At 50.5% G+C, this 25,073-nt stretch overlaps 10 protein-coding genes across 10 annotated transcripts; 6 read left to right on the forward strand and 4 right to left on the reverse strand.

The window, feature by feature from the left end:
* Positions 1-608: 608 nt before the first annotated feature.
* On the reverse strand, positions 609-1,436 carry N7511_008325 (mitochondrial pyruvate carrier family protein; the record flags this gene model as incomplete). Its single annotated transcript, XM_057130702.1, has 4 exons — positions 609-813; positions 869-1,005; positions 1,157-1,172; positions 1,246-1,436. 4 exons carry the CDS (start codon positions 1,434-1,436, stop codon positions 609-611), a joined length of 549 nt encoding a protein of 182 aa, XP_056982485.1.
* Positions 1,437-1,813: 377 nt separating this feature from the next.
* On the forward strand, positions 1,814-2,322 carry N7511_008326 (L51/S25/CI-B8 domain-containing protein; the record flags this gene model as incomplete). The annotated part of the gene is made up of 3 exons (XM_057130703.1): positions 1,814-2,063; positions 2,141-2,173; positions 2,264-2,322. The coding sequence occupies 3 exons, from the start codon at positions 1,814-1,816 to the stop codon at positions 2,320-2,322; spliced, it is 342 nt and encodes a 113-aa protein (XP_056982486.1).
* A 183-nt stretch (positions 2,323-2,505) lies between these two features.
* Positions 2,506-3,579, reverse strand: N7511_008327 (DODA-type extradiol aromatic ring-opening family dioxygenase; the record flags this gene model as incomplete). Its single annotated transcript, XM_057130704.1, has 3 exons — positions 2,506-3,229; positions 3,284-3,456; positions 3,535-3,579. 3 exons carry the CDS (start codon positions 3,577-3,579, stop codon positions 2,506-2,508), a joined length of 942 nt encoding a protein of 313 aa, XP_056982487.1.
* A 793-nt stretch (positions 3,580-4,372) lies between these two features.
* N7511_008328 (uncharacterized protein) lies at positions 4,373-7,283 on the reverse strand (the record flags this gene model as incomplete). The annotated part of the gene is made up of 3 exons (XM_057130705.1): positions 4,373-4,500; positions 4,559-6,862; positions 6,914-7,283. The coding sequence occupies 3 exons, from the start codon at positions 7,281-7,283 to the stop codon at positions 4,373-4,375; spliced, it is 2,802 nt and encodes a 933-aa protein (XP_056982488.1).
* A 1,118-nt stretch (positions 7,284-8,401) lies between these two features.
* N7511_008329 (uncharacterized protein) lies at positions 8,402-8,905 on the forward strand (the record flags this gene model as incomplete). The annotated part of the gene is made up of 3 exons (XM_057130706.1): positions 8,402-8,439; positions 8,528-8,712; positions 8,778-8,905. 3 exons carry the CDS (start codon positions 8,402-8,404, stop codon positions 8,903-8,905), a joined length of 351 nt encoding a protein of 116 aa, XP_056982489.1.
* Positions 8,906-9,570: 665 nt separating this feature from the next.
* N7511_008330 (glycoside hydrolase family 76 protein) lies at positions 9,571-11,075 on the reverse strand (the record flags this gene model as incomplete). The annotated part of the gene is made up of 3 exons (XM_057130707.1): positions 9,571-10,149; positions 10,214-10,938; positions 10,979-11,075. 3 exons carry the CDS (start codon positions 11,073-11,075, stop codon positions 9,571-9,573), a joined length of 1,401 nt encoding a protein of 466 aa, XP_056982490.1.
* Positions 11,076-13,899: 2,824 nt separating this feature from the next.
* On the forward strand, positions 13,900-14,476 carry N7511_008331 (SNAP receptor SNC2; the record flags this gene model as incomplete). The annotated part of the gene is made up of 3 exons (XM_057130708.1): positions 13,900-14,010; positions 14,170-14,401; positions 14,454-14,476. 3 exons carry the CDS (start codon positions 13,900-13,902, stop codon positions 14,474-14,476), a joined length of 366 nt encoding a protein of 121 aa, XP_056982491.1.
* A 1,310-nt stretch (positions 14,477-15,786) lies between these two features.
* On the forward strand, positions 15,787-18,570 carry argEF (bifunctional acetylglutamate kinase/N-acetyl-gamma-glutamyl-phosphate reductase; the record flags this gene model as incomplete). Its single annotated transcript, XM_057130709.1, has 4 exons — positions 15,787-16,983; positions 17,010-18,167; positions 18,222-18,462; positions 18,515-18,570. The coding sequence occupies 4 exons, from the start codon at positions 15,787-15,789 to the stop codon at positions 18,568-18,570; spliced, it is 2,652 nt and encodes an 883-aa protein (XP_056982492.1).
* An 885-nt stretch (positions 18,571-19,455) lies between these two features.
* N7511_008333 (Rad21/Rec8 N terminal domain protein) lies at positions 19,456-21,861 on the forward strand (the record flags this gene model as incomplete). The annotated part of the gene is made up of 6 exons (XM_057130710.1): positions 19,456-19,474; positions 19,558-19,594; positions 19,663-19,803; positions 19,877-20,011; positions 20,069-20,534; positions 20,596-21,861. The coding sequence occupies 6 exons, from the start codon at positions 19,456-19,458 to the stop codon at positions 21,859-21,861; spliced, it is 2,064 nt and encodes a 687-aa protein (XP_056982493.1).
* A 1,341-nt stretch (positions 21,862-23,202) lies between these two features.
* N7511_008334 (DUF3237 domain-containing protein) lies at positions 23,203-24,660 on the forward strand (the record flags this gene model as incomplete). Its single annotated transcript, XM_057130711.1, has 5 exons — positions 23,203-23,271; positions 23,344-23,847; positions 23,899-24,219; positions 24,283-24,577; positions 24,632-24,660. The coding sequence occupies 5 exons, from the start codon at positions 23,203-23,205 to the stop codon at positions 24,658-24,660; spliced, it is 1,218 nt and encodes a 405-aa protein (XP_056982494.1).
* Between the last annotated feature and the right edge of the window lie 413 nt (positions 24,661-25,073).

A 25,073-nucleotide genomic window follows, 5' to 3' on the forward strand; every position in this document is an offset into this window, starting at 1 on the left:
TTGCGGTGGGGTAACGTCATATCGGATGCTTTAGTCCGGGGAAACAAGACAGCGAATTGATGATATGTGGGGGAGACGGAGCTTGAGATTAGCATGTGTGGTCAGTTGGCGTCTCAACAATGGAGTAGTTGGGCATTATGTGACTGTGCATTGCGTGGATGCAGCGACTATGCCGATCTGATAGGAGGAACATTTGGCCCTATTTCCCCGATTGGGAGGAAAATCCCGGGCAAATACTGGGGTCCCCAGGTCCGAGGTGGATAGTATAGGTTTAGCTTGATGCTATTCATCTTGCAGACTAGATCATAGTGTTTCACATTGACAGAGCAAGTGACTACTTCGAAATGGGCTTCTCGTAACTTCCCGTTCAACAGTCAGAACCAATCACCTTTAAATGCTTTATATATACAATTGGCTGCAAGAGAGAAACGAGAGACCAGGTATCGGTCCTGGGGAAAGCGAAGGTCATCCTAACCGAGCGAGCTCGATCATAGGATGCGCTCAAAGCTTCCTTAGGCGGGCCAAAGAATCTCTATAGCTACCGATCTAAGTGCAATCAGGCGCACCTCCTCAAACTATCATACCACGCGAAAATATCCGCTTCGTACTTAGGTGGACTTCTCAACCTTGTCGGCAACCTTCTGAACAGCACCCTCAGCCTGGTCGGCGACAGCCTTGACGGAGCCAACGGCCTCCTGTTCGAGCTCCTTGGCGGCAGCGGCGGAAGATCCATCTTGGCTGCGCTGCCACATGAAGATACGGGAAACCTGGACGGCACCAACACATCCGAGGAAGAAGTTGACAGCGGCAAGCCTGTAGGTTATGTTAGGGGTTGTACCGGGCAATTTCGTTGTCGGAGTAAACATACAGAACGTTACGGGGCTTGATGATCAAGCACCAGCGAGTCCAGATAGCACCGGTACCCATGAGGGCGGCATTCTGAGTGAGGGAGAGCTTCTCGGCGGGACGGGCGAAGTCGGAGATACCGGCGATGACGAGGCACCACTATTCGAGAAGTCAGTGACGGGGATCGATAACCATGGCAAAAGGCTCAAGGTCGCGGGTGATGATTATTCGATGATATCGCATTTGTGGACGGTATTAAGGGTATGAGAGGAGATGGCGGCATATCAGATAGCAAAGCAAGTCATCGTACCTTCATAACGGGAGCCCTGCGATAACAATGTTAGCACTTATTCACAGTCCAAGACATAGCCCAAGATATCCCCAGCACTTTCTACTCACCAGAAGTGGACGGTCTTCACACCGACAGGGCTGTTCCACATGCGCTGGAAGGTGCTCTGCTGCTCTGCGGCACCGGCTTCGGAGCTGGAGAAGCGGAAGCCCTGGGCACCCGACCGGCGGAATGGGGCGGAGGCATTGCGGAAGGCAAAGCGAGTGTTGTTGAGGAATCGGAGGCCCACGCGAGAAGACATGGTGATATGTGTGATGTGATCCGGGTTGTGAGAGGAAGAAGGATGGATGTCCGTGATCGGTGGAAGGGGGAGTTTTCCGTCGGAGATCGCAGATGGGCAAATCACCACCACAAAATTAGCAGGATATATAAGATAGTAGCCGGAATGTACAAAGCTATTCCCAAGCAATTGACCGAGAACAATTAATGATCTCTTCTTTACTGCTGCGATGACGCCGAGAGAGGTCCAGCTTATGTAACCAGATGCCACTAGCCCAATGCAGACTAGCGGAAGTTGTCTCTGCGCAGCGAATCACCGCCGTCGTGAATAATGCACCGCATCAGTTCCTCCCTCACCTCGCTATACCCTCGACCTCCACATCTGCTTGACTACCCACCATGTCTGGCAAGTACGTCTTCACCCAGGGCCTGAAGGAGCTCCGTTTCCTCTTCTGCCAGACCTCCGAGGCCAGCGCTGCCACCAGGTGCGTACCATCCGAAGCCAATGCCTCAACTCCATTGATTGACCCCAATATCAACAGAACTTTCCTCAACCGCGCCTACCCTACCATGAAGAAGCACAACCCTAACACTCCTATTATGATGCGCGAAGCCGCAGGCACCCAGCCTCGTGTCTTTGCCCGTTACGGTATGTCGAACCTACGCCGCGCTGTAGGCATTGAAACACGAATGAATTATGCTAATTGTATTCTTTCTTCGTCGCAGCCTTCGGATTGGAAAAGCAAGAAGCACTGTCCGGTACGTACCGAGTCCCGCCAAACATAGCAATATCAGACCCGGGACGGACCCGACCCAGAACCAGAACAAATACTGACAAGTGTCCCACAGGTCTCTCGGACGCGCAGATTGAAGATCGCATCACGCAATTGGTGAAGCAATCATCATAAATTTATTACCATACCGATTTATCTTATGCCCCTACCGCGTTCCTACCGTTTTACACCCATCTCTGTACCTATAGATGAAATCGAACACCTTGATATTCAAAACCAGTCAATTCTTTCAGGCAAAGAATATCTCACATTCCATTCAATTCCACTCACTTCCATGCACTTTCAAACAGAGCTTTACTATAACGAACTAGCCTTCTCAATTGTCCCAAACCGATACTGCGCCCAACTCATACTACCCTCCGGATAAGTCCACAGTCTCTTTCCACGGTCCTCACCGGCAGCACCAGCCCCAATATGAATAGGAAGCAAATGCTCGAATGAGGGATGAGCCTGGCGCGCATCAGGACGCTTCAACAGCTCAGCCATAGCCTTCTGCCTCTCAGCAGGTGCGGTAGTCACAGCATCCTTGAGCGCCTCGTCAAAGCTAACAGCGTACGGCATTGGCTTCGGGTTCCTGAATGTATACCGCAGATCGCGAAGATTGTGCACTGCCATTCCCGATACAATAATCAGGATGTTATCTTCGCGGAGGCGGGATACTGCCTGTCCTAGGCGGTAGTGCTGGTCTGGGTCTTCTGTTTCGAAGAGGGAGACTTGCACAATTGGGACGTTGAGAGGGTTTGTGTCTGGCTCGAAGGCTGTGTTGATATCCTGGTTAACTTGGCTGGTCTTACTAATATCGGTGGTATACATCTGGGCGTCCATGGATGGCAGGATAAGGTGATGGAATGAACACATACCACATTTGAAACTAGCCCAAACACCGTGATCAAGACCGCGTTTCACGCCCTCCGCCTTGATACCGGCCTCCTTGAGTGAATCGAGAACTTGATTCGCGACTTGCTTGCTGCCAACATTCGGGTACTTCTCCTTGTAGTAATGGCTGGGGAATCCGTAGAAACTAAACACCACCCAGATCAGCAACTTGTTCCGGTCTCAATGCGGGTTTACATACTCATAGATCAAGTCCGTACTCTCAGCAGTATTAACATGGATAGTATCCCTCGCCGCCTGCCAATGCGCCGAGAAAACAACCACGGCACGGGGCTGAACCTTGGTGGTAATTTCTCGGCCGATTTGAGCTAGCTTTTTGTAGGCTGGGTGTTCGACTTCGTACATGACGTTTGGCTGTTTGTTTTGTTAGCATTTATACTCAATTTCTGACGAACGTTTGAATATGAATTCAAAATTGGGTCATATACTCACCCCGCCATGGCTAAGGAAATAAATTGGAGTCTTGGATGAAGACATTGTATCAGATGATGGTTCCTTTGCGATCGCCGCGGTGGCTACAGAGGCTGATGCTGATGCTGATGCTGCAGTAGAGATAGGACCTGCGGAACGTGTTGAAGCAGAGAAGAATCGTCTGAGGCCGAACACGTTGGCGGTGTCTCCCCAGAATAAGGAGGCGAGTATAGCAGCAAATATAGTTAGTAGAGAAATCAGGGCAAGTTTTCTTCCACTGATTGGGGTTAATGTATCTCGATTCGCAGTTGGCGGATTGGTAGATTCGGAAGACATGTACCAAACTGGTCGCGACTTTAAATCTCTAGAAGGTTGAAATGGGCGTGAGTGAATACAGAAATAATCTAAACCGGCGCGATTGGAATAGAATAGAATTATTGCTTAGATATATCGGACTTGCATAGTGCCGATGGGATGAGCCGGTCCGATTTCAGTGTGTCAGCGCGGAATCGAAGCCGCTTCGGATATGCGCGGAATAACGGATGTAGTCGTTTGATCAATTGTTCATCTATGAATTTGTACAAATGCTGTTTTTCAACAGATATTGACTCTTTTGCATGAATTTCTCACATGCACATCCAATTCATGAACCAATATAGTAGGGGAGAGGAGAAAAGATCTACATGGGATAAGAGTGCTTCTCGTCCATGTCCAAGAGAAGAAAAGAAAAGAACCTGCAGAATGAAAAGGGGTAATGCATCAAGCGCCAGTGATCATGAGTATCATACATGTATGCAAGCAAGCCATGTGAGAGTATAGGAAGGGAATTAGACAAAAAGAAGAGACCAAAAATATCACATTACATGACGATGCAATCGCCATCACTCTGCTTGTTAACCGCAGAGCGAGAAAGACGGGTCTTTTGCATCCTGCTTCCGCCCTTCTTGAGATCCTCAAGTCGTTCACGTGCCTTGGGGAATCCTTGGGCTAAAAGGTAAACAGTCAGTGAGTGTAGAGATGGGAAATGGGAAAGATATCAACTTACCAGCTGCACGCCAGTACCACCGTTTCGCATCGTCCAAATTCGCAGCAGAGCCGATTCCAACCTCGGTGAAGTAACCCATGGCATACTCTGCCTTGGCAAGACCGGCAGTAGCGGCTTTGCGAGCCCATAGATAGGCTTCGGTATCATTTTGTGATAGAATGCCTTCCGATCCAGTGAGATACCAACCACTTAGGGCAAGCTCACTTTGGTGTTCACCTTGGGCTGCGGCGCGGGTGTACCAAATAATACTTGTGCGGTTATCAACAGGGCAACCCATCAGTCCATACTCGTAGGCATTGCCAAGACAGAACTGTGAAAACTTGTAACCTAACTCAGCAGCTTGGTGGAAGAGCTGGCTGGCGTATTGTTCATCGCGAACGATGATGTCATTTCCGCCCGCGTTCTGATACATCAGAGCGAGCTCGTGCAAGGCGTGAGGGTTCTCCTCGTCTGCACGGTCTGCTGCGCGCTTGAGCCAGGAGACGCCCTCCCGGGGGTTGCGCGCTTGACCGAGCAATCCCTTGAGGTTGATCATGCCCATTTTATACATGGCGGGTGTGTCACCAAGAGCAGCGGCGCGCTTGTACCATTGGACGGCCTTGAAAGGGTCGCGCTTGGTACCACCGCCTTCTTCCTGGCCAATTTCGCAGCAGACTGCTACACGGTATGCAGACTGGGCGTGGCCTTGCTTGGCGGCAGAGTGGTAGAGAGAAAAGGCTTCTTTGGGATCAACTTCCAGGCCAAGGAGACCCTCGCCGTAGCAATCAGCCAAGAAGAATTGTGCTTCAGAGTACCCGGCTGTGACAAGTTTTTTCACCACCTTGTGAGCATCAAGGATATACTTCTCTTTAGCCTTGACCTTGGTTTTCGGATCGAGCCGACTGTTATTCTCAACAAGAACGGTGGCTGCTTCAACCAGCTTTTTGGCCAGAAGAAGCTGCGTTTTTTGGTCCGAGGGGTTTCCCCGCACCTGCTGTTGCAGTCGCTGCAACTCTTCTAGTGTGACTGGTGCCGGGGCATTGGCAGCTGGCACAATCGGCTGTGGCATAGACTGTGGTGTAACCTGTGGGGGGGCAGCTTCAGGAGTGGTGTACTGGCGAACCGGCGCAGGTTTGGGGGCCGTATCGTGGCCCAGGCGGAACGGGGCTGGGTGATGAGGCAATGCATCCGAGTTTTGCTGGGGTTCTACCATATCAGGCTGCTCTGGGTGATAAGCCGGTTGGTTCATTCGAACCGGTGCAGAACCGTGGGAGTAGCCGTCATAGTTGCCATAGCCGTTTGATCCATAGCCGTTTGGTCCATAGCCAGGGTCTTGATGGTCCATGGAATGAGGATCTTCTCCTGGAATATCAAACTGAAACCCTGCATTATCGAACTGGTTCACCTCGGCCTGTCGCAAATTTGGGTGAGATTGGGAGCGCTGAGCGTCTGCGGTTGGAGAGTATGAAGTATAGTCGCCAATAGGGGAAGAATTAGGAGCAGGGCCGGGTCTCCGCATTGGGGTGGGCGTGTCCAATCCCATCTCGTCAATCGGACCATGCTGCTTTGTGTCCGGAATGGCATCAAAGTTGGGCATGTCGGGTTCGTCGCCGCCACCACCACCAGAAGTCTCGTAGTAACTATCCAGGAATTCCTTGGGCGCGTATGAAACGCGATTGGTGGGTTCCGGGGGAATCATCAATCCAGGGTCTATATCGTTGGGGGCACGAGATTGCGGAGGTCGCATACTTCCAGCAGTATTGGGGCGCATGGGAGGTTCGAAAATGGGACTGGCTGGATAATCCGATTCTTGATAGGTCGACTGCCCTGGGTACAAGGGAGCACTTGGAGGACCCATTGGAGATATCGGTGTCATCGGCATTGTTGCGCTTCGCCCTGGCGGAGGCATAGGGCCACCAATGGGATCGATATAAGGGCGGTCTGGTCTACCTGAGCTGGCAGCTCGCACTGGGCCCATTGGGTATCCACCTCGGCCTCTGCCTGGCGGAGGCCCGCGTGGAGGCGGTCCTCTCATGTCTGGGCGTCTTCCATTTGAATTTGAAGTATGTGGCCGGGGAGGAGGGCCTCTGCCGTTGATATCCATAGCAGCCATGCCATTTTCAAGACTTCCAGGTGGACCGCGACGGTCTCTAGGGTCCCTAGGGTCTCTAGGGTCTCTGGGAGCTCTTCGGTCTCGTGGATCTCGTGGACCTCGTGGGTCTCGCGGGTCTCGCGGGTCTCGTCTGGGATCACCCCTTGGATCACCTGGTGGAAAGGAAGGGAAAGGATTGTCAAAGGTAGCGCCTGGAGGTGGGCGTCCGCCGGCTGAGGAATTGTTAATCGCGATTTGAGGCACATTTTCTCTGGGTCACGTACGTGTTCTTGATCGTTTTTGCGGTGGAGGTCTTCCTCCAGGACCAGGAGGATAACCTCGCCGGTCATCGGGGCCAGGTGGTCGTCCGTATCCAGGTCCTGGAGGGCCCGGTGGGCGCATCGAGCGTGGCTGCGACTGCGGGGGTGCATATGGCCCGGAGCCTGCCGAGTTGGACCTATAGCTATAGGCCGCATCGTCGTAGCCCGGGTCCGCAGTGTGATGATCCGAGCTGCTCATGCCGCTATCGCTGTAACCTGCATAAGAGCCATCCTGCGAGTGTCCTCCTGGCGATGTCACCGAGGGCGTAGGGGCGTTGTTGTACTGTCGCAGCGGCGGCGGCCTCTGCGCGGGAAGTTGTTGAGGGTACGACATGGCGCCCAGAGACCAATAAGCGTGCTATACAATGGATCGAGGTTCAGATGGTCGCCGAGGGTCGTGGTGAGGTCTGAGTTGATCGCATGCAAGGAGGGGTGCGCTGCGACTTTTCGGTTAGCCTGTTTCATTCCATACTTCCAAAGGCGCCTAACAGCGCATTATTCATACCTAGACCGCAATGACACTCAGCACACAAGGCAGTCAAGCAGTTAAGCACCTGGGTGAATCAGGAGCCACAGGGACTTGAGGAATATCCAAGTCACGAATGGGCAGAATGATTTAGGGGCGGTGGCAGGTGACTTTTAAGTCCAATGACCCACTTCCGGGATTCCAATCTCTTCAGCGGTTAACTTCATACTTTAAACCCTTGCGATTCGGATTTCTGGGTTTGGGGGTTGTTTGGTTTCTACTGGTTCCTGGGGCTTCCGGCTTTTCACCGGTCTACTGTATTTCATAGATACAACAGCACGATATCGGGGAACTCTATGATTCGAGTCAGAGTATACTGTACTGTACCTGACGATCGAGGGGGACCTGCAGACTCGTCACGTTCTACCGGTATTTCGCACTTCACATTGCAGGGACTATTGGCCTCGGACATTTGACTGTGGCTACTGTACTGTACAGTACCTGGGAAAGCGAATCCACTTGGGCACTGTGACAACATCTGGTCCACTGTTCCCTAGGGCAAATGGGGCACTTGAAACGAAATTACCTTGCTGATCCAATCAAACTGAGATCCACCAGGGCGAGGACCAAATAACCGGTCAAAGACCGTTGCAAGACAGTGTAGGATAAGAATAGCGATAGGGTCCTGGTCCACGTTGTCTCGGACATTAAACCAGCATTCCACACTTGAATGTGGGGAGACAAAGGGAGAAAATGGAGACAAGAGAGAGCAGACCTCGGAAGTGCATTTGGTGTCGAATTCCCCAAAGGGGACTAGCGTAGACTATGCGCCACACTTCCCAGCCTCAGTCTGAGCTGCGCCACGATGCTCGGCAACAAATGAGATCCGCCATGATGTTGATGATCTTGATGATGTTGATCTCGGCATCTCACACCTTCCACTCCGAAAGTGAACCCCCAACTGTCCACCTTTCCAATTACCCACAATGTCTCGCGCAGTGTTATGGACCAAGGTTGTAGCCGGGTAAGTGAGACCCTGCGTCACAGAAACGTGTGCCCAGCGATTCGCGATTTGCGACTTGCCACTTGCGCTAACATCTCGCTCAATGCAGTGGCCTGCTCATGGTTGTCGGAGGCCCCGCTTTCGTTGAATACATCCGACCCTCCGACGAAGAACTCAGGAAGCGATACAATCCGGACTTGCAGAAGCGCAGTGCTGAACAGGGAGAACGCCGCGCCCAGGAATTTGACGACTACGTGACCAAGTTGAAGCACTGGTCCAAGTCTGATAAGTCCAGTATGTGATATCCCCGACGCTGTTGCCCTCAAAATGCTTTGGCTTACACATATCTTCAAATCTAGTCTGGTACGCCGCGCAAGAAGAATTAGACAACAAGCGGGCAGCTATTGAGGCTCAACGAGCACAGGCAAAGGAGGAAACAAGGACACAACGGGAGGAGATGCGTAAGGAGATGCTGGGCGACAAATGATTGCCGGTACCCCGCGAGTGCTCTGCGACATTGCCTGTCTCAGTCGTGCTGAAATATTGATCCTTGATACCAACCCTCCGCCACTCCTGCCGTGATCCGAATGCCGATGATTCCGCTGTCTCCGTTGCCCTGCTTGGGGCGATGGTTCGAACCTCCCGTGTTATGCGATACGCAGCCTCGGATAGGTCTGCTGTATTCCATAAGTTATTATTGTGTGTACGATACGTTTTTTGCCTCTTCTCTCATCTTTGCACTACCTCGTAACTGGGCCATATCTGTACAATTACCGACGTTTACGCTGTCTCAATATTATAATCAAAAGCGAATCTTGCTCTATCTATTCAAATTCGAATTTATCCTGTATCTATATGGACTTGATGTCCGATCATATTCCCTGTCCCTAACAATGAATTCGCTGCTCTTTAAGCGTACTCATTGTTCGCACAGGCTTTTAGAAGAAAGTGAAATATAGTCCACGATATATATTACTCTAAGCCCGATGCCGTACTCTCCTGATTTCAACCCAGTTACGGGGAAATGTAAAAACATTGGGGTGACAATGATGCTCACAGCCCTAGTTCCTGGATATATTTCTCGCAAAATCAGTGCTTGACCCAAAATATATACAACCATTCTTCAATGAATAAATAAATCGTTAACAAATCTTATGACCACAAGACAATAAAAACAGCACTCCCAATGGGCAGTAAAACAGCCAATGCAGCAACAATACCAGCACCAGCTTTATCACCAGTCGTAATCTCCCTCGTTCGGATATCCTCCTTCTCCCCAGATCCAGAGCCAGATCCAGTATCCTTCCCACTTCCAGGATTCCCTTTACTAGTCCCGCCAGTTTTCGCCGTAACAGGTACCTTAACAGTATGTACCAAATTCGCCTTGAATATCTCCAACGCAGCCATCTGCTCACCAATACCAGTAGATCCGTCATACTTGGTACCCTTGGTCCACCTCAACCCACAAGCATTATCAGGCCCATTACATTGCTCTGCGGCAGCTTGGGCAGATCCTTGGATCTTATCCCACAGTGTCTCATTGGCGAACGGGGCTAGTGGGATAGTTGCAGCCATAAACCGTGCCAGGTAGGATTTGAACGATCTCGAATTGAGATCGCATTGGTCTTTTTCGCATGGTTCAACCATCACATCTTGTCCACTCGGGAAGAAAGTCGTCAGTCCGTGGATGATCCCTTCAATGCGTTTTTTCCAGATTGTCGCGCCGTTGGTCTAAATATATCATACCCCGTTAGCAAGGAAACTGCCTGTCAGTATTTGGGGGAGGGGGACTCACAATGTTATACATATTCGCCGCCCCATGCAAATAGACTGCAGGCAAATAAGCATGCTGCACAGCATTAACCTTGGAGCAATTCCCAGTACTATCCGTCCCGTCATAAATGAGATAATCTTCGCTGATCAACCCCAAAGCCTCACTCCAATCCCAGACTTTATTCGCCCACTCTTCGAATGTCTGATTCCCCGTATAACGTGCCAACCGCGCAGCTACATTAAAGAAACCCCCATTCGAAATGGTATTCTTATATGAATACCCACCATTATACTCAAAAATTTGCCAATGCAACCCACCTCCACAAGTGGTCATGTCCCAGCGTGTAGCTTGCGAGTTGAAGGTATTCTCCGCAAGTTCCAGCCACTGCGGTTGATCAGCCGGTGGATCGGGGTATTTCAGCTCGGCAGCCGACATGGCAGCAAAGCCCCAGAATATTTGATCGTCGTTGCCGAGGGAGAGGGTTTGGTTCTGAGGCATGAAGTTGTTGTTGTCGCCTACTTGCCAGAGCAGGGCTTGTGTTGTTATTTCGTTCCAAGTTGTGTCGCCAGTGTAGTACCAGTATTCTACCATTGCACCGAACATAGCCCCTGCTTCCCACCAGTAATACGGACCTGGGATGTTGCCTGGCACATCGCCTGGCTGATTGCCTGTGTAGTATTTTAGCATGCCGGCTGCGGCAGTTTTGGCGGCGGCTTTTATGGAGACTTGGTCGGTGGAGTTAGCTACTGGTTATACTTTGTAGACTGAGTGTTTTGTTTGATATACCTTCATCGTTGAGATCGAAGGAGATTGATGCCTGCGTAATTTGCGGTCCCAGTGCCGAGAGAAGAAAGTATACAGAGCCGCATGGTAGATACCTCATAGCGATAGCGAATATTAGGGTATACTAAGAATGAGCCCATGAACCACCAAGTAGATTAAAAAGGTATCCAAGTGCGAATGAGAAGTTGAAATGATTGCATTTTGAAAGCTGGGCTGTAAATCACCGAGAGCCACGAGAAAATGGGGCCAAATAGGGCTCTTGGGAACATATTGAATAACCGTGGACCAAATGGGAATCGTGCATTCTATTTGCGGGGGCCATCTTTGACACCAGGCCCCATGTGAGCTACCGAGTCATAGAGATTGAAAAAAAAGATGAAACGAAGCGCTCTTTAGCCTTGATCTTGGACTTGGCATCGGTTTTCTCCAAAGTGTACGCAGGCCTCAGCCTTGTCGGCGATCTGGAGACCCTGGGTTTCAGGAACACCCATAATTACCACCATGGGCTCATTATTGGCCAGCTCAATCCAGGTAAGAATCGCAATGATAGCTCTAGCAAGTCAAGACCCTATCATGAGAATTGTTTACTCTGTATGTACTCTACCGGGAAGGAATCATTTCTACTGTACAATTTCGCAAGTGGTACTGTTTATAGACATCAGGGTCCGAGGCAGTCATTGGTCTGAGCGAATGAATATGGCTAGCACCAAGTTTGTACAGTACACTAGCGACTGTGGAATTGTGGGACTGGGAGGCTGTACAGGAGGGGCCACGTTCATTGATCGATCTCTCCCTCCATAGACGGATCGGCATATAGGCTACTGTAATGATAATTTGGGGGCCATTTGGGTCGCAGGTTGCCATGAGCCTGCGGCTCCTTAGAAGTATTTTAACCGAAAGTCTTCAATTTTTAACTCCAGCCCTATCTTGAGACCCGAGGATACATAGGTTTTGAGGTTGATAGCTAACCATACAAAGCATCTAATTCTGCAAGATATACACTGTAAAGGCAAAGAACAGGCACTCACAATAGAGAATCCATCAACGCTACATATCGTCAACGCTATCGCAACTTTCTACGCGGACCAAGGTCTATTACTAGACGCCGTGGTGCTGCCTCAGAGGCAGGCTAACAGCATATAAATCAGAGCAGAGATCAACACTCGACACAGTCCACAATCTTGAAATTCTCTACAAGAAACAAGGTCGATTCCGAAAAGCAGAGGCGATGTACAAATGGGCACTGAAAGGCACTCGAGACTGTCTGTAAGCTCGGAAACCTTCATGTGAAGCAAGGTCGGCATCTCAATGCAGAGGCGATGACGAATGAGCGCTAAAGTGCAAAGAGAAAAGATTAAGACTAGGGCATATATCAACCTTGGAAACGGCTGAGAACCTCAAAGCCCTTTACAAGGAGTAAAGCTGGCTTCCGGAGATAGACAAGCTATACGAACGAGTACTGAAGGCAACAGGCGGGCCTTATGTCCCTGAATTGCAAAGCATCTATCCCTGCCTCTTGGTCATGATTGAAACTTAGATCTTGTAAAGTTAAAGCTGAGAAAGGGATGCCCTGGATTTCCAGTATACGTTCGTTATACTTCGTACAACTTACCTTGGTGACTGTAAATTGCGCAAAAGCGTTGAGCGTGTTCATTCTGGTTTAGCGCCTACCGGCGCATTTGCGTATTTCTATAAAGTTACCTTTATCACCGCTTCAACATCCAACTGTTTTCCGCCCTTCTACCCTATCTTTCTCTCCGTACTTTATATAAGTCTTACGAGTGAGGCATGCTTGCCGTCGATCCGGATCACCGACTCCCACTAACCCTTATGTAACCAGCGCAAACGGCCGTCAGCTCTATAAAGCCTTTCGAGCTTTCTACTGCAGCCTATGCCTTAGAAAGGAGAGACATTGGTTAAAATGTTTACTGTCATGATCTGACTCGTACATTCCATACATAAGCGAAACCAGAGGCTTTCTAGTAAGCTCTCTAAAGGCCAAGCTATCGGCCTCAAGCAACCATACCTTACAATTTAATTTAAGATATAACACACATAGATTGTATCTGAGGCATCCGCTGCACTAATCAGGATACATACCCTGGAGCTGACTCAGATGCGTGGATGCGTCGCCAATTTTGATGCATTGGCTCATGCAAACGGCGCGCCACGTTGGACCGTTTTGTTCTTCAGTTTCGAAATATACTAATACTAATTCATTCCATCACTTGAGGTAAAACTGGTCAAAGAATATCTAGACATTGAAAGGGTCGGAACATCTTGCCCGATTGAGCCATTCTAAAAATAGCTCGGTTCCTCGAGCAACTGGAGTCTGGAAGGGAATCAATAGGCAACCGGATAACCAATATACGAGAGACTCTTGGAAGGCACCTGCTTTTAAGAAGTGAAATATTGATAGGTTAGAGAGGGACTGGGTATAAACAGTGAAGTGACTCTCAATGATACATCAATTCATTTCCCCTACTCATTGACGAGAAACCACAACTAAATTATGGAATCAAGTTGAGCATTTCAGAGCTATAAAGAGAATAGAATAGAGAAGAAAGACGACATCACCGTAATAGTGGCTGATGTCAAGGTAGAATAATTCCCCCGGAAAGCCGACGCTCTGAGAGACGCCACGCCACGTGACTCTGGGCATTGGAGCGGCAACTCTCATCTCCAGGTCAGCATCATTCCAGCCTCTACTTCCACCCCTCGTCGTTTCACTACATCTCAATCTCTATCAATTTTTAGGAGCATTTATCTGCTACCACTCAAATACACCTCTGCCAGTGCTCTAGACATCGGCTGCTTCGCCCGCTTGTCGATCAAAACAACCCCTGCTCCTTCCGACAGGTCGTCTGAACATCTCGACCTCGCGCGTACCCGAGCCTTTCCCACACTTCGCTACAACTCTCACCATGGCTCCTACCGAACAACCATATGATCCTTATATCCCCGCCGGCTCTGCCGGAGCGGATGATCTATCGAGGGGCCCCAAACCGAACAACAATATCGACAAGATCTCGAAAGTGAGTCCATTCTGAACACCCCTCGACTGATTGCGACATAAGAGCCTTGATGTCATCGCATGTGGTCTGTTCATCGTGGCGCATATGTGCTGTTTTGGCCAAAATGCGAAGGTTAGGTCAATGGATTACCAGATTGAAACTGACAATGTTTGGCTATAGGAAATTCAAGACACCGTAGGTGTGATGAAGGACAACATTGACAAGGTCTCCCAGCGTGGAGAGAACCTGAGCTCGCTTCAGGACAAGACCGACAACTTGGCCGTTTCAGCCCAAGGCTTCCGCCGAGGCGCCAACCGCGTGCGCAAGGATATGTGGTGGAAGGACATGAAGATGCGTGTTTGCCTGATCATTTGTGTGATTGTGCTCCTCGTGGTCATTATCGTGCCATCCGGTAAGTGCCCACTGACGATGACGGGTAAACTTGACGCTAACTTGCTTCGCAGTGGTTGCTACGAAACACCACTAAGCCATGCAATACGCGCTCCTGACGATTTCTCTTTGGACATGGGATCTTGATTTTACTGGGTTTATGTTGCTAAGGCTGTAAGGTCTTTTCGTTTTCACAGCCGCTAATACCTCCTGCTGTTTTTCTTCTATTTTCTGGGCGTGTTTTGAGAGACTCCATCCTCTTTGACTTTCTCCGTGCTATGACGCTGCTGATCCGATGGGTCAGTGTTGCGACTGGGTCAACGGGTGAATATGTAAATGATACTTGATGCCGTGTTTAAGTATGTTTTTATCACATTGCAATTCCGCTGTTTTCTAGCTGCAATGAATCACCGTCGTGATATTTCGAGAAAAGCCAGTTGTAGAATAGTAGGGTGTCAGTTGCTGGGACCATGGAGTTAGATGAGAGCCCTGGAGATCTCCGAGTGTGGAGAAGATCAGACTCTCTCGCACCAGCTTCAGGGTTTTCCACGTGGGCTCCGATTTTCCCAATCTTCATGCAGGGGCACCGATACCCCGTTCGGCGTGTATCAAAAGGTCTACGTCGACTATTCTACAGAATGCACAAAATATTTTCTACGCTGATGTCTGTTAGACCAATGCTCAACAGCTCGTCCTCTTCGGAAAGCCTCCAGCCGGCGTTGGGTAAAAAGAATCAGATAATACGACTGCAGACCTTGGCATGAGACATGAGTGTCCACCTTTCCTCAACGAAGACCACTGAGGGCCAGCCTTGTCACTGTGCCGGTCGGAAGAAAGCGTAGACAAGAGAGACTAGAGCCAGACAGAGTGGAGGCAGTGGATAGCATGGCTCAACACAACGAGTGAGAAGAAGGGACCGGATCAGATAAGTTAGACTAACCCGAAGCCGGATGACGTTTCACGATCGCAGTTGGGTCAAGTGGGCTTTTTTTTCTCCCGGAGACTCGCTTGTGAAGAGAATTGATATAAGAAATTGCCGTGAGGTTTGAATTTTCGCGTCGGCTATAGCGCCACACCCTACCGGAGCAGATGTAGGCAGTCGGTCTAGATTATGTATGCGCCTTTAATGTGATTAGTGTAATATTTCACGCAGAAAAAACCACGTAAGAGCGTGAGAAATCGAAGCAGATAAATCACTCGCTAGTCCTGCTAGTCCTGCGAAAGTTGGGTCATATTGGCCCACCGCCTTCCGTCCTATCTCGCTCCGAGGCCCGGCCGATCTTCGAAAATCTCTCTTGACTCAACTCAACTCACTTACCACCTCTCTACTCTGTCATTGTAATTTGGGGCCTCACCCAGGGACCGACTGTGAGACCATTGAGGCTGCCGCATGTGGGTTGCTCCAAGATGATGTCCCTTCGCTCCGCTGTGCGGAGAGCTTCTACTAAGCCCCTCCGTTCCCTCTCCGCATCGACTGCCTCTCCCCTCCGAGCTGGCATCACTGGTGTCAAGGCTACCACTCGCCAAACTCGCCACTACTCCCGCGCAACTGATCCTCACCTGACTTCCACCCGCAGCACTGTCGTCCAGCTGCTGAGCAACATTGGCTCCAAGCGTGAGGTCCAGCAGTACCTGTCCCACTTCACTTCAGTGTCCTCGCAGCAATTCGCCGTGATCAAGGTCGGTGGTGCCATTATTACCGAGCACCTCCAGACTCTGTCCTCCGCTCTCGCTTTCTTGAACCATGTCGGTCTCTACCCGATCGTCGTCCACGGCGCCGGCCCCCAGCTTAACCGTATGCTGGAGGCTGCCGGTGTTGAGCCCCAGTTCGAGGATGGTATCCGAGTGACGGATGGCAAGACTCTGGCCCTGGCCCGCAAGCTCTTCCTGGAGGAGAACATGAAGTTGGTTGAGGAGCTTGAGCGCATTGGCATTCGTGCTCGTCCGATCACGGCGGGCGTTTTCTCCGCCGATTACCTCGACAAGCCTAAGTACAACCTGGTTGGTAAGATCAATGGCGTGGACAAGAAGCCAATTGAGTCTGCTATTGCCGCTGGCTGCCTGCCTATTCTCACCTCCATGGCTGAGACCCCCGATGGCCAAGTGCTGAACGTCAACGCGGATGTGGCTGCCGGTGAGCTTGCCCGCTCTTTGCAGCCCCTCAAGATCGTCTACCTCGCTGAGAAGGGCGGTCTCTTTAACGGTGACACCGGTGAGAAGATCTCCGCCATCAACCTCGATGAGGAGTACGACCACCTGATGAACCAGTGGTGGGTGCGCCACGGCACTCGTCTGAAGATCAAGGAGATGAAGGATCTTCTTAACGATCTGCCTCGCTCTTCCAGCGTTGCCATTATCCACCCCGCCGACCTCCAGAAGGAGCTCTTCACCGATTCCGGTGCCGGTACCCTGATCCGTCGCGGTAACAAGATCCATGTCAAGACCTCTCTGTCCGAGTTTGAGGACTTGCAGGCTCTCAAGGATGTGCTGGTCCGTGATCGCGAGGGTCTTGATGCCCGCGCTGTCGTTGACCGCTACGTTGAGGGTATGCAGGAGAAGGACTTCAAGATTTACTCCGACGAGCCCATGGAGGCTCTCGGTGTTGTCCTCCCCCTCAGCCTGGCTCCCAGTTGGCCCACCTTGCCACTTTCACCATCACCAAATCCGGCTGGTTGACCAATGTTGCTGACAACGTCTTCGCCAGCATCAAGAAGGACTTCCCCAAGCTGGCCTGGACTGTCAAGGAGGATGATGAGAACCTCACCTGGTTCTTTGACAAGGCTGATGGCAGCCTGAGCCGCGATGGCCAGGTCCTGTTCTGGTACGGTGCCGAGAACGGCGAGGAGGTTAAGCACCTCGTCCAGGAATTCAACCAGCACGGTCGCCAGATGTTCGGTGACATCAACCTCGAGTCGCGCCTCCACCGCGCTGCTGAGGCTGCTACCCACATTGGCAAGGGCTTCGGAGCTAGCGGTGCTTCTGTTGAGCAGAAGCGCGGTTTCTCCACTGCCACCAACGCTCTGCGCATGTCTCGCGCTAAGCGTCCGGCTGTTGCTGCCAGCGCTGTCCGCACTTTCGCCACTACGAACCCCAACCCTCCCCTTGGAGAGAAGAACATCTCCAACACCCAACCTGCGAGGGTTGCTCTTATTGGTGCCCGTGGTTATACCGGCCAGGCTCTTATCAACCTGCTGAATGCCCACCCCAACATGGATCTTCGTCATGTCTCTTCTCGCGAGCTTGCTGGCAAGAAGCTTCAGGGCTACGAGAAGCGTGAGATCATCTACGAGAACCTGAGCCCTGATGATGTCCGTAAGATGTCCGCCAACGGCGACATCGACTGCTGGGTCATGGCTCTTCCCAACGGTATCTGCAAGCCTTTCGTCGACGCCGTCGATGAGGGCTCCGAGAAGGGCAACGTCATTGTTGACCTGAGCGCTGACTACCGTTTCGATCCCAAGTGGACCTACGGTCTTCCTGAGCTGGTTGAGCGATCCAAGATCGCCCGTGCCACCCGTATTGCCAACCCTGGCTGCTACGCCACTGCCGCTCAGCTTGGTATTGCTCCTCTCGTTCCGTTCCTTGGCGGCCAGCCCACCACCTTCGGTGTGTCTGGTTACTCCGGTGCTGGCACTAAGCCCAGCCCCAAGAACGACGTGCAATACCTGACCAACAACCTCATTCCCTACAGTCTGACTGACCACATTCACGAGCGTGAGATCAGCTCGCAGCTGGGTACCAGCATTGCGTTCATCCCCCACGTTGCTGTGTGGTTCCAGGGTATCTCTGTAAGACAACATCGGCTTCTCATTTAAGACAGCAATGGCTAACCTCTTTCACAGCATTCCATCAGCATCCCATTGAAGCAGAAGATGACCTCCCGTGACATCCGCAACCTCTACCAGGACCGCTACGCCGGAGAGAAGCTCGTCAAGATCGTTGGCGAAGCCCCTCTTGTCAAGGACATCGCTGGCCGTCACGGAGTCGAGATCGGTGGATTTGCCGTCCACTCCAGCGGCGAGCGCGTTGTTGTCTGTGCCACCATTGACAACCTGCTGAAGGGTGCCGCCACCCAGTGCTTGCGTATGTTCCCATCTCATCCATTCTCATCGAACACATCACTAACTTTCCTTAGAAAACATGAACCTAGCTCTTGGCTACTCCGAGTACGAGGGCATTCCTCTCGACTAACTCCTTCAAAATTTAGTTTCTTGTTAGCTACCACTGTTGTTTAAGTGCTGTCCTTGTTTTTTGTCTCATACCCTGCGTACATCTCATATCTCGCTCTGGGTTGGACAATTCTGGATGCTTCCTATTTATCTTCGAATCTATTTCATAGTGGATTTTGTTCCGTTTATACTTGCGCTGAAAGAGTTTTGTTCCTTCTTGCCCTATCTTCCACCGTCTCTCTCTCTAGATTGTCCTGCCTCCCTTGATGGATGGTCTCCTTTTGCGTTGCGCTTGAAGATGGATTCTGCGCATGAAAAAAAAAAGTAAAGCGTTTTGTGTCCTGTTTCGTTGCTCGGTTCTCTGTGGGTGCTTTTACGTGCCCTATCCTACCTCTCCCTGTCAGGCTATGGATATAGAAGCTGTCGATTAATGTGTGGATTGGGAAATACAAATCGACGAGCAGTCTTATCAGATTGCTGTTCATCTAATGCGAGAAACGTTGGCTCCTGTAAAATAGTCTCGAAAATTCGTAAAGTATAGTGATGTTCGCTGCCTCCTTCGTGTCTGTCCCTCAGAATTGTGTCCTCTCATCCCATATTTCCCCATCCAGTCCCCCCGATCCTCGTAGCCCAACTTCTTTTTCTTTTACGGATTCTTACACGACTATGCTCACATTGAAGCTCTTCTTTGCTGCAACTTGACATCATCGTCCAATCTCTGACTCGCAGATTCGACGAAGCCAAGCTGCTCAACCGATACCACGAACTTCGATTTGAGCTTTACAGACAGAAGCATACACCCTACAGTAGAAACCTTCCCCAGCATTCTTTCAGGTCAACCGCTTATGCTGGACGCACTCAGAGTCGACCACCGTCAATTCTTCCGACTCCGAGCTGCTTCGCAATCATGTTTTACAGCCACGAAAGTAAGTTACGAACACTCCTTCAACATTCCATCATCAAGGAGTGTGGTGATGAAACCGAATCACTCACAAGGCATCTTTTCTAGTCCTCACATCGTCCGAACATGGCGTCGCCACAATTTGGTATGTGATCAAGACTTGTCCCGAGCTCACACAAGGTTACGACCAAGACTGACGAGGTCTATTATCAGGCTGGTTGCGACTCTAGGAACACGTTCCTTGTCCAGAAGACTCAACCGGAAGACTATTCTTGAGGTGGACGTCCCAAATGCCTGCAAGGTCATCACAAATCCGGATGCACCGATGGCACTGCGACTGCAGGGAAGCTTGCTGTGAGGCCATCTGCCCTATGCCGAGTCAGAGCTCTCAGTGTGGTATCAGTGGGCTAACGGGTGCAATTCCCAGATACGGCGTCTCCCGAGTCTACAGCCAACAATGCGGTTACATTCTCCTTGACACACAAACGATGCACGATAACATGATCGCCAAGCTGAAGATCATAGCTGGAAGTGGCCTTGACCCTACAGCTGGGCAGACAAAGTACCTAAACTCTGTTGAAATATCCCCAGCAGGCATGAGATACTAACAAAATACAAGACCAAGCAACCTCATTCTACCTTACGATCCAGCCTTCCTTCCCGAGACAGGTTTACCCGGTCTAGACATCGACCTGTCTGTCTTGAATGGCACATTCGAAGATACTTCAACGCAGCTGAGTGGTCTGTGGCTCAAATCGCCCAACGATGGCTCCTGGGGTGTTTCGCCTGTGGGCAGTTTGCAGATAGAATTGCCATCTGATGATATGCTCGAAGAGGAAATTATTCTGGCCCTTAATGATGCTCAAGGTTCTACACAGAAGAAGGGCGTGTTTGACATTATTGATGGTCTGGAACTAGGAAATGATGAAGGAGGTCTTCTTCAGGCTGATTTCGAGTTTGATGAAGAAGGAAATCTTGTAGAGCTTGGTTCGAGGGGAGGCTCACTCAAGCCACAGCCGAAGCCGAATGTCGGACACCCTGCTCGTGAGGGCCCAGGTATGAGTCTGGAATGGGATGAAGATCAGGTGTGTATGAGATCTTTGACTTCGACATGTTTGGCATGATATGTTAACTCAGTGTTCCCAGATGCAGTTCGATACCAAGATTCCTGTATTAGCTGGTGATGAGAACATGATGGAGCTGGATACTGAGATCCGCGCAGAGAACAACTTCGAAGGAGTGGAAGGCCATGATCAGACAAAAGAGACGGTTGAAATCCCAGCCGTGGGAGCCAGACGAGTTTGGCGCCAAAAGAATATCGCTATCGATGAAAACACGGCGCTTCGGAATGCGACAATGGCAGAGTGGAATAACGAGTACATTGCAAAGATGGCTCGAGCCACGGAGCAAAAGATGCGGAACAAGCTGCCAACCATTTCGAAGAAAAATGCCGCGTTCTGGGTCTTCGGCCAGGGAATCGGATCTGTGGGTGTGCAGCTGGGCAGGTGGAATAAACTACATCCCCTCAATCTGTACTCGGGCGAAGAGCTCTTCGACACAATCAGCGGATATCCAAAACAAAACAGAAGAAAGCGTGCTAACGACGACGAAGACGACGAGCAGGGACGACGAGTCCGCAACAAGACAGATGAAGAAGCGGAATACCTCAGCCGTGAGAACCTCGACCGTCTCAACAGAGAGGTTGAAATGGGTCGTGATGCACCATCCAGTCTATTCGACGACCATTCATCCCAGATGCCATGGAACATCACAGCCTCCATCCAGAGCTCCCGCCACGGACACCGATACGGCAGTGCCAGCGAGCTATCATCTCGAGCTTGCAATGGCTCCCTCGGCCCAAGAGCTAGAGGACAAAACCGTCTCACAAGCGCCAGTCCCCTAGCCAGCCATGGCTATCGCGCCGGCCAGGAAGTGCTCAGCAGCATGGATCTACTCGGTGATTTCGGTGATGATCTCGATCTCACCCGGTATCTCGAAGCTGAGCTTGCAACAGATCGCGAGACTATCGGCACTATTTCCTCCCGTCGGAATACTAAATTGAAGCGTGCTACATTGAATCTCGATCGCGAAAGCTTGAATTTCTTTGAGTTCATCAAGAGTAAGCTAGAGATCAAACTTGATGATGAGGATGAACAAAGTATCGGGGGAAGTCCTGGTATTTCCTTTTCTGGCACTCCGCCGACCAAGACTGGTCAGACTACATTTTCATCTCTTCTTCCGGTTGCGAATACCACGCGCGCTGTCGCAACTCAGGGATTGATGAATGTCCTCACGCTTGCTACAAAGGGTGTGCTTCGTGTTCACCAGTGCCCTTATATTGATATCAGCACTGATGGTCTGGGAGTGTGCTATCGTTACGGAGAGATTCTCCTGCGTCTCTCTGGAATGTGAGCCAGGCGGTGCACTGGGGACTTGACAGCTGGGTATCATGACGAACGACTATTACGAAGACGAGAACGTGAATGAGAACGATCGACGAAACATGAAACAAGCATATTTACCAAATTTCAAGGACATCATGGTGGCGGTTTTTATTTTACACCAGGTTTTTTATCATAACACCCGACGAGGCGACTCGGCGCCGATCTGTCATTGACACTGACGCGATCATGAAGACATTACATCACTGCTATATCGGAATGCGAGGTATATTATTATCAGGGGCTTGCTGGGGCAATAGAAATGGAGGTCATTGATATTATCACGTAAACTCAGAATGCAACATCCCATACTTCTGAATGTTACCAGGAACATCTATACAGGTGTGGTGTATCGCGTACTGGATACTGGATACGCGCTATACAGAGTACGGAGTACTGCCGTACCCTCAGTGACAGTAATTACTCAACCCTGGAACTGAACAGGACAAAACAGATACAGAAGTATAGATCTTGGTGTCTATTTTGACCATCATATCAGTATTCCTATATTTTTCATCTCCTTCATGTGCGAGATTAGTCCCGGGTTTCTCATTCCCTAATCCAATCACAGCTCTTTAATAACCGAGTGTGTCTCGTATGTCCTGAATTCTCCGACTGGGCGTAGATAGGCTGACCGCGGATGCTGTAGAAGTACACTAGGAAATATTAGACGAATGTTGGGATTTGAAGCCTGGAGAAGTTGCCTTGGATATTGAGATTCAATTAGTTGCCTGCCAGGTCGCTTATTTATATATTAACCTGTCTGTTTCTGGGCTGTTCCGACCGCGTGTGCGTATCCACCACTCTGACAGTGAAGAGGCGTTAGATCTGAAAGGAAAATGGGAGGATAGCGAACCGTTGAAACATTTGACAAGTTAATATCTGAGAAATAATGTCAGGTTACTGTGCGAATCTCTTACAGCCAGATCGCATACACAAACGCGCCAAATACCAGCATTTCGAGAAATACCCTAAACCAACTTTTGCGTCACTCTGGGTTTAGGAATAGACATGAGACTTATAAATTCAATCTCAGCCTGACTGCTATTCTCAATACTTAATACCCAACACCTGAATAGAAAACCCGAGTGAATAGGCCAACGGTATAAAGCGACGGTATTACCCGTAAGCAGTGCTCCAAATTACGCAGGGCGCGTAACCCTCGTATTCTCCCCGTCTTCGTCTCTTTCTTTTTCTTTCCTTCAACCCCTCCAACTTTACCCTCGTACGCGACCTTACGCCCTCCCCTTTCGTCTCATATCGCCTTGATTGTGTGTTTCCAGTGAATCTGGAGACCCTTACTCCCCTCATCATGGGTCGCACCGTCGATCAGGAGGTGCACGCCGCGTTTGTCGAGTTTCGCGCCAAGGAAGATGATAAGGTGTGTATTTCGTAATATTTCAACACCAGTCACTAACATACGAAAACCCGTTTTGGGTGTTTTTCTGTATAGTGTCTCTCCGTGCAGTGTATCTACTGCCAGCAAATTCGCGCAAAGAACACCTCGCGCCAGAAACAACATCTCCTCGAGTGTCCTGGCCTGCGCGGTCACCCTAACGCGCCCCAACCGTCCCAGCCCGCCCAGCCAGCCCCTAATGGAATCGGCCCTACCAATGGCTACCCCGGCACCCCCAATGGCGCATCGGCCACAGCAGCTGGTTCAGCTGGCCCTGGTGCCATTCCCACTCCCAACGGCAGTCTGATGACCAACGGCGTCAACCCCCATGCTACTCCGCTTCAGACCCCGCTGCAGACCCCTCTGCAGACCTTGCAGAATCGCACCGCGATGCCAACACCAGGTCCCCCGCCTGGTCCTCCCTCTGCTCCGTCCAGTGCTGCGCCTTCGCGTCCAACACCCAAGCCCAAATCCAAGAGCTCGACATCCGCTCTGCCTGCGCCGCCGCTGGACGATGTACACGCCGCCTTTGTGGAGTTTCGCGCCAAGGAAGAAGACAAGGTAGGAAGCTTGGCAAAGACGCGACTCTCGACTGATGCTAACTACTCGTAGTGTCTTTCCGTGCAATGCATTTACTGCCAGCAGGTCCGCGCAAAGAACACCAGCCGTCAACGCCAACATCTGCTTGAATGCCCGACCTATCTTAGTGTTATGAAGGACTCAATTCCTGCCAACAACCTGCTGCACACATTCCCCGAAGGCGATGTCGCCCGGTCATTGCAGATCCCCGCACCGACGCTGGAGCTGGACTTCCGCATGAGCATCAAGATGAACCCCAAGGTGTCTGTCGGCCCGGGCGTCTGGGGTCAGAGAGAGTGGGTCTCGTTTATCGGTGGTCAATGGGCCGGCCGATGGGGCAAGGGAATTGTTCTGGTAAGTTTTCACGATCCTATCCGCGGTCTATCTATATTTCAGATATCTAACCATTCGATACAGCCCGGCGGCCAAGATACCCAGCTCGTTACTAAGGACTCGACTACCAACCTGCGCGCCAGTTACATTCTTCAGACCGTCGATGAGCCACCAGCATTCATCATTGTCCGCACAGAAGGATGGTTGACAGGTGCTAAGGATGTTCTTGAGAAGGTCATTGATTCGAACATGGCAGATGGCGTCAACCCCGGAAGCTACAAATATCGCGTCAACCTTTCCATGGAAACTGGCGATGAGCGGTACACGTTCCTGAACACTTTGATGTGGATCGGAAGCGGTTGCCGCAGAGGTCACGAAGGTGTGTATTTCTCTCGATACCATATGAAGCAGTTCATTCTAACCTATCTCGCAGTCATCTTCGACTCGTTCCGCGTCAACTAAACGCTCGATGGAAACTTTCGTCAAACGATGTCTTGTCCGTACTTCAGCGATTTATTTCACCTTGATGGGAAAATGGTGTTTCTTTTCTTCCGTTCTTGACCTGCGGCGCAACTCTTCTTTCTTTGTCTTTTTTTTATATCTTCCAGCTGTTCATTTCTCTGCTTATGACCCCAACCGACAGCTCGAACCTATATTGACACTGTGGTGCTTTGACTCTGCTTTCTGTTGATTTTATTTTTTTGTTCGGCCTCTTTCTGATGTAATTTCTTGATGCGTCGATATTCTCGACCCTGTAGGGTACTGTTGCGGTCTGCACTGTTTTATCTTTATCTCGTCTGTGTAACTTGCCCTTGGTGCGTTTCCTACATTGTTTCGTTCAAGCGTGCCGTCCGATGTCCGATGTCCGATTTTAC

Source organism: Penicillium nucicola (genome assembly GCF_028828085.1).
Source record: "Penicillium nucicola strain IBT 29836 chromosome Unknown utg000008l, whole genome shotgun sequence".
Lineage (NCBI taxonomy): Eukaryota > Fungi > Ascomycota > Eurotiomycetes > Eurotiales > Aspergillaceae > Penicillium > Penicillium nucicola.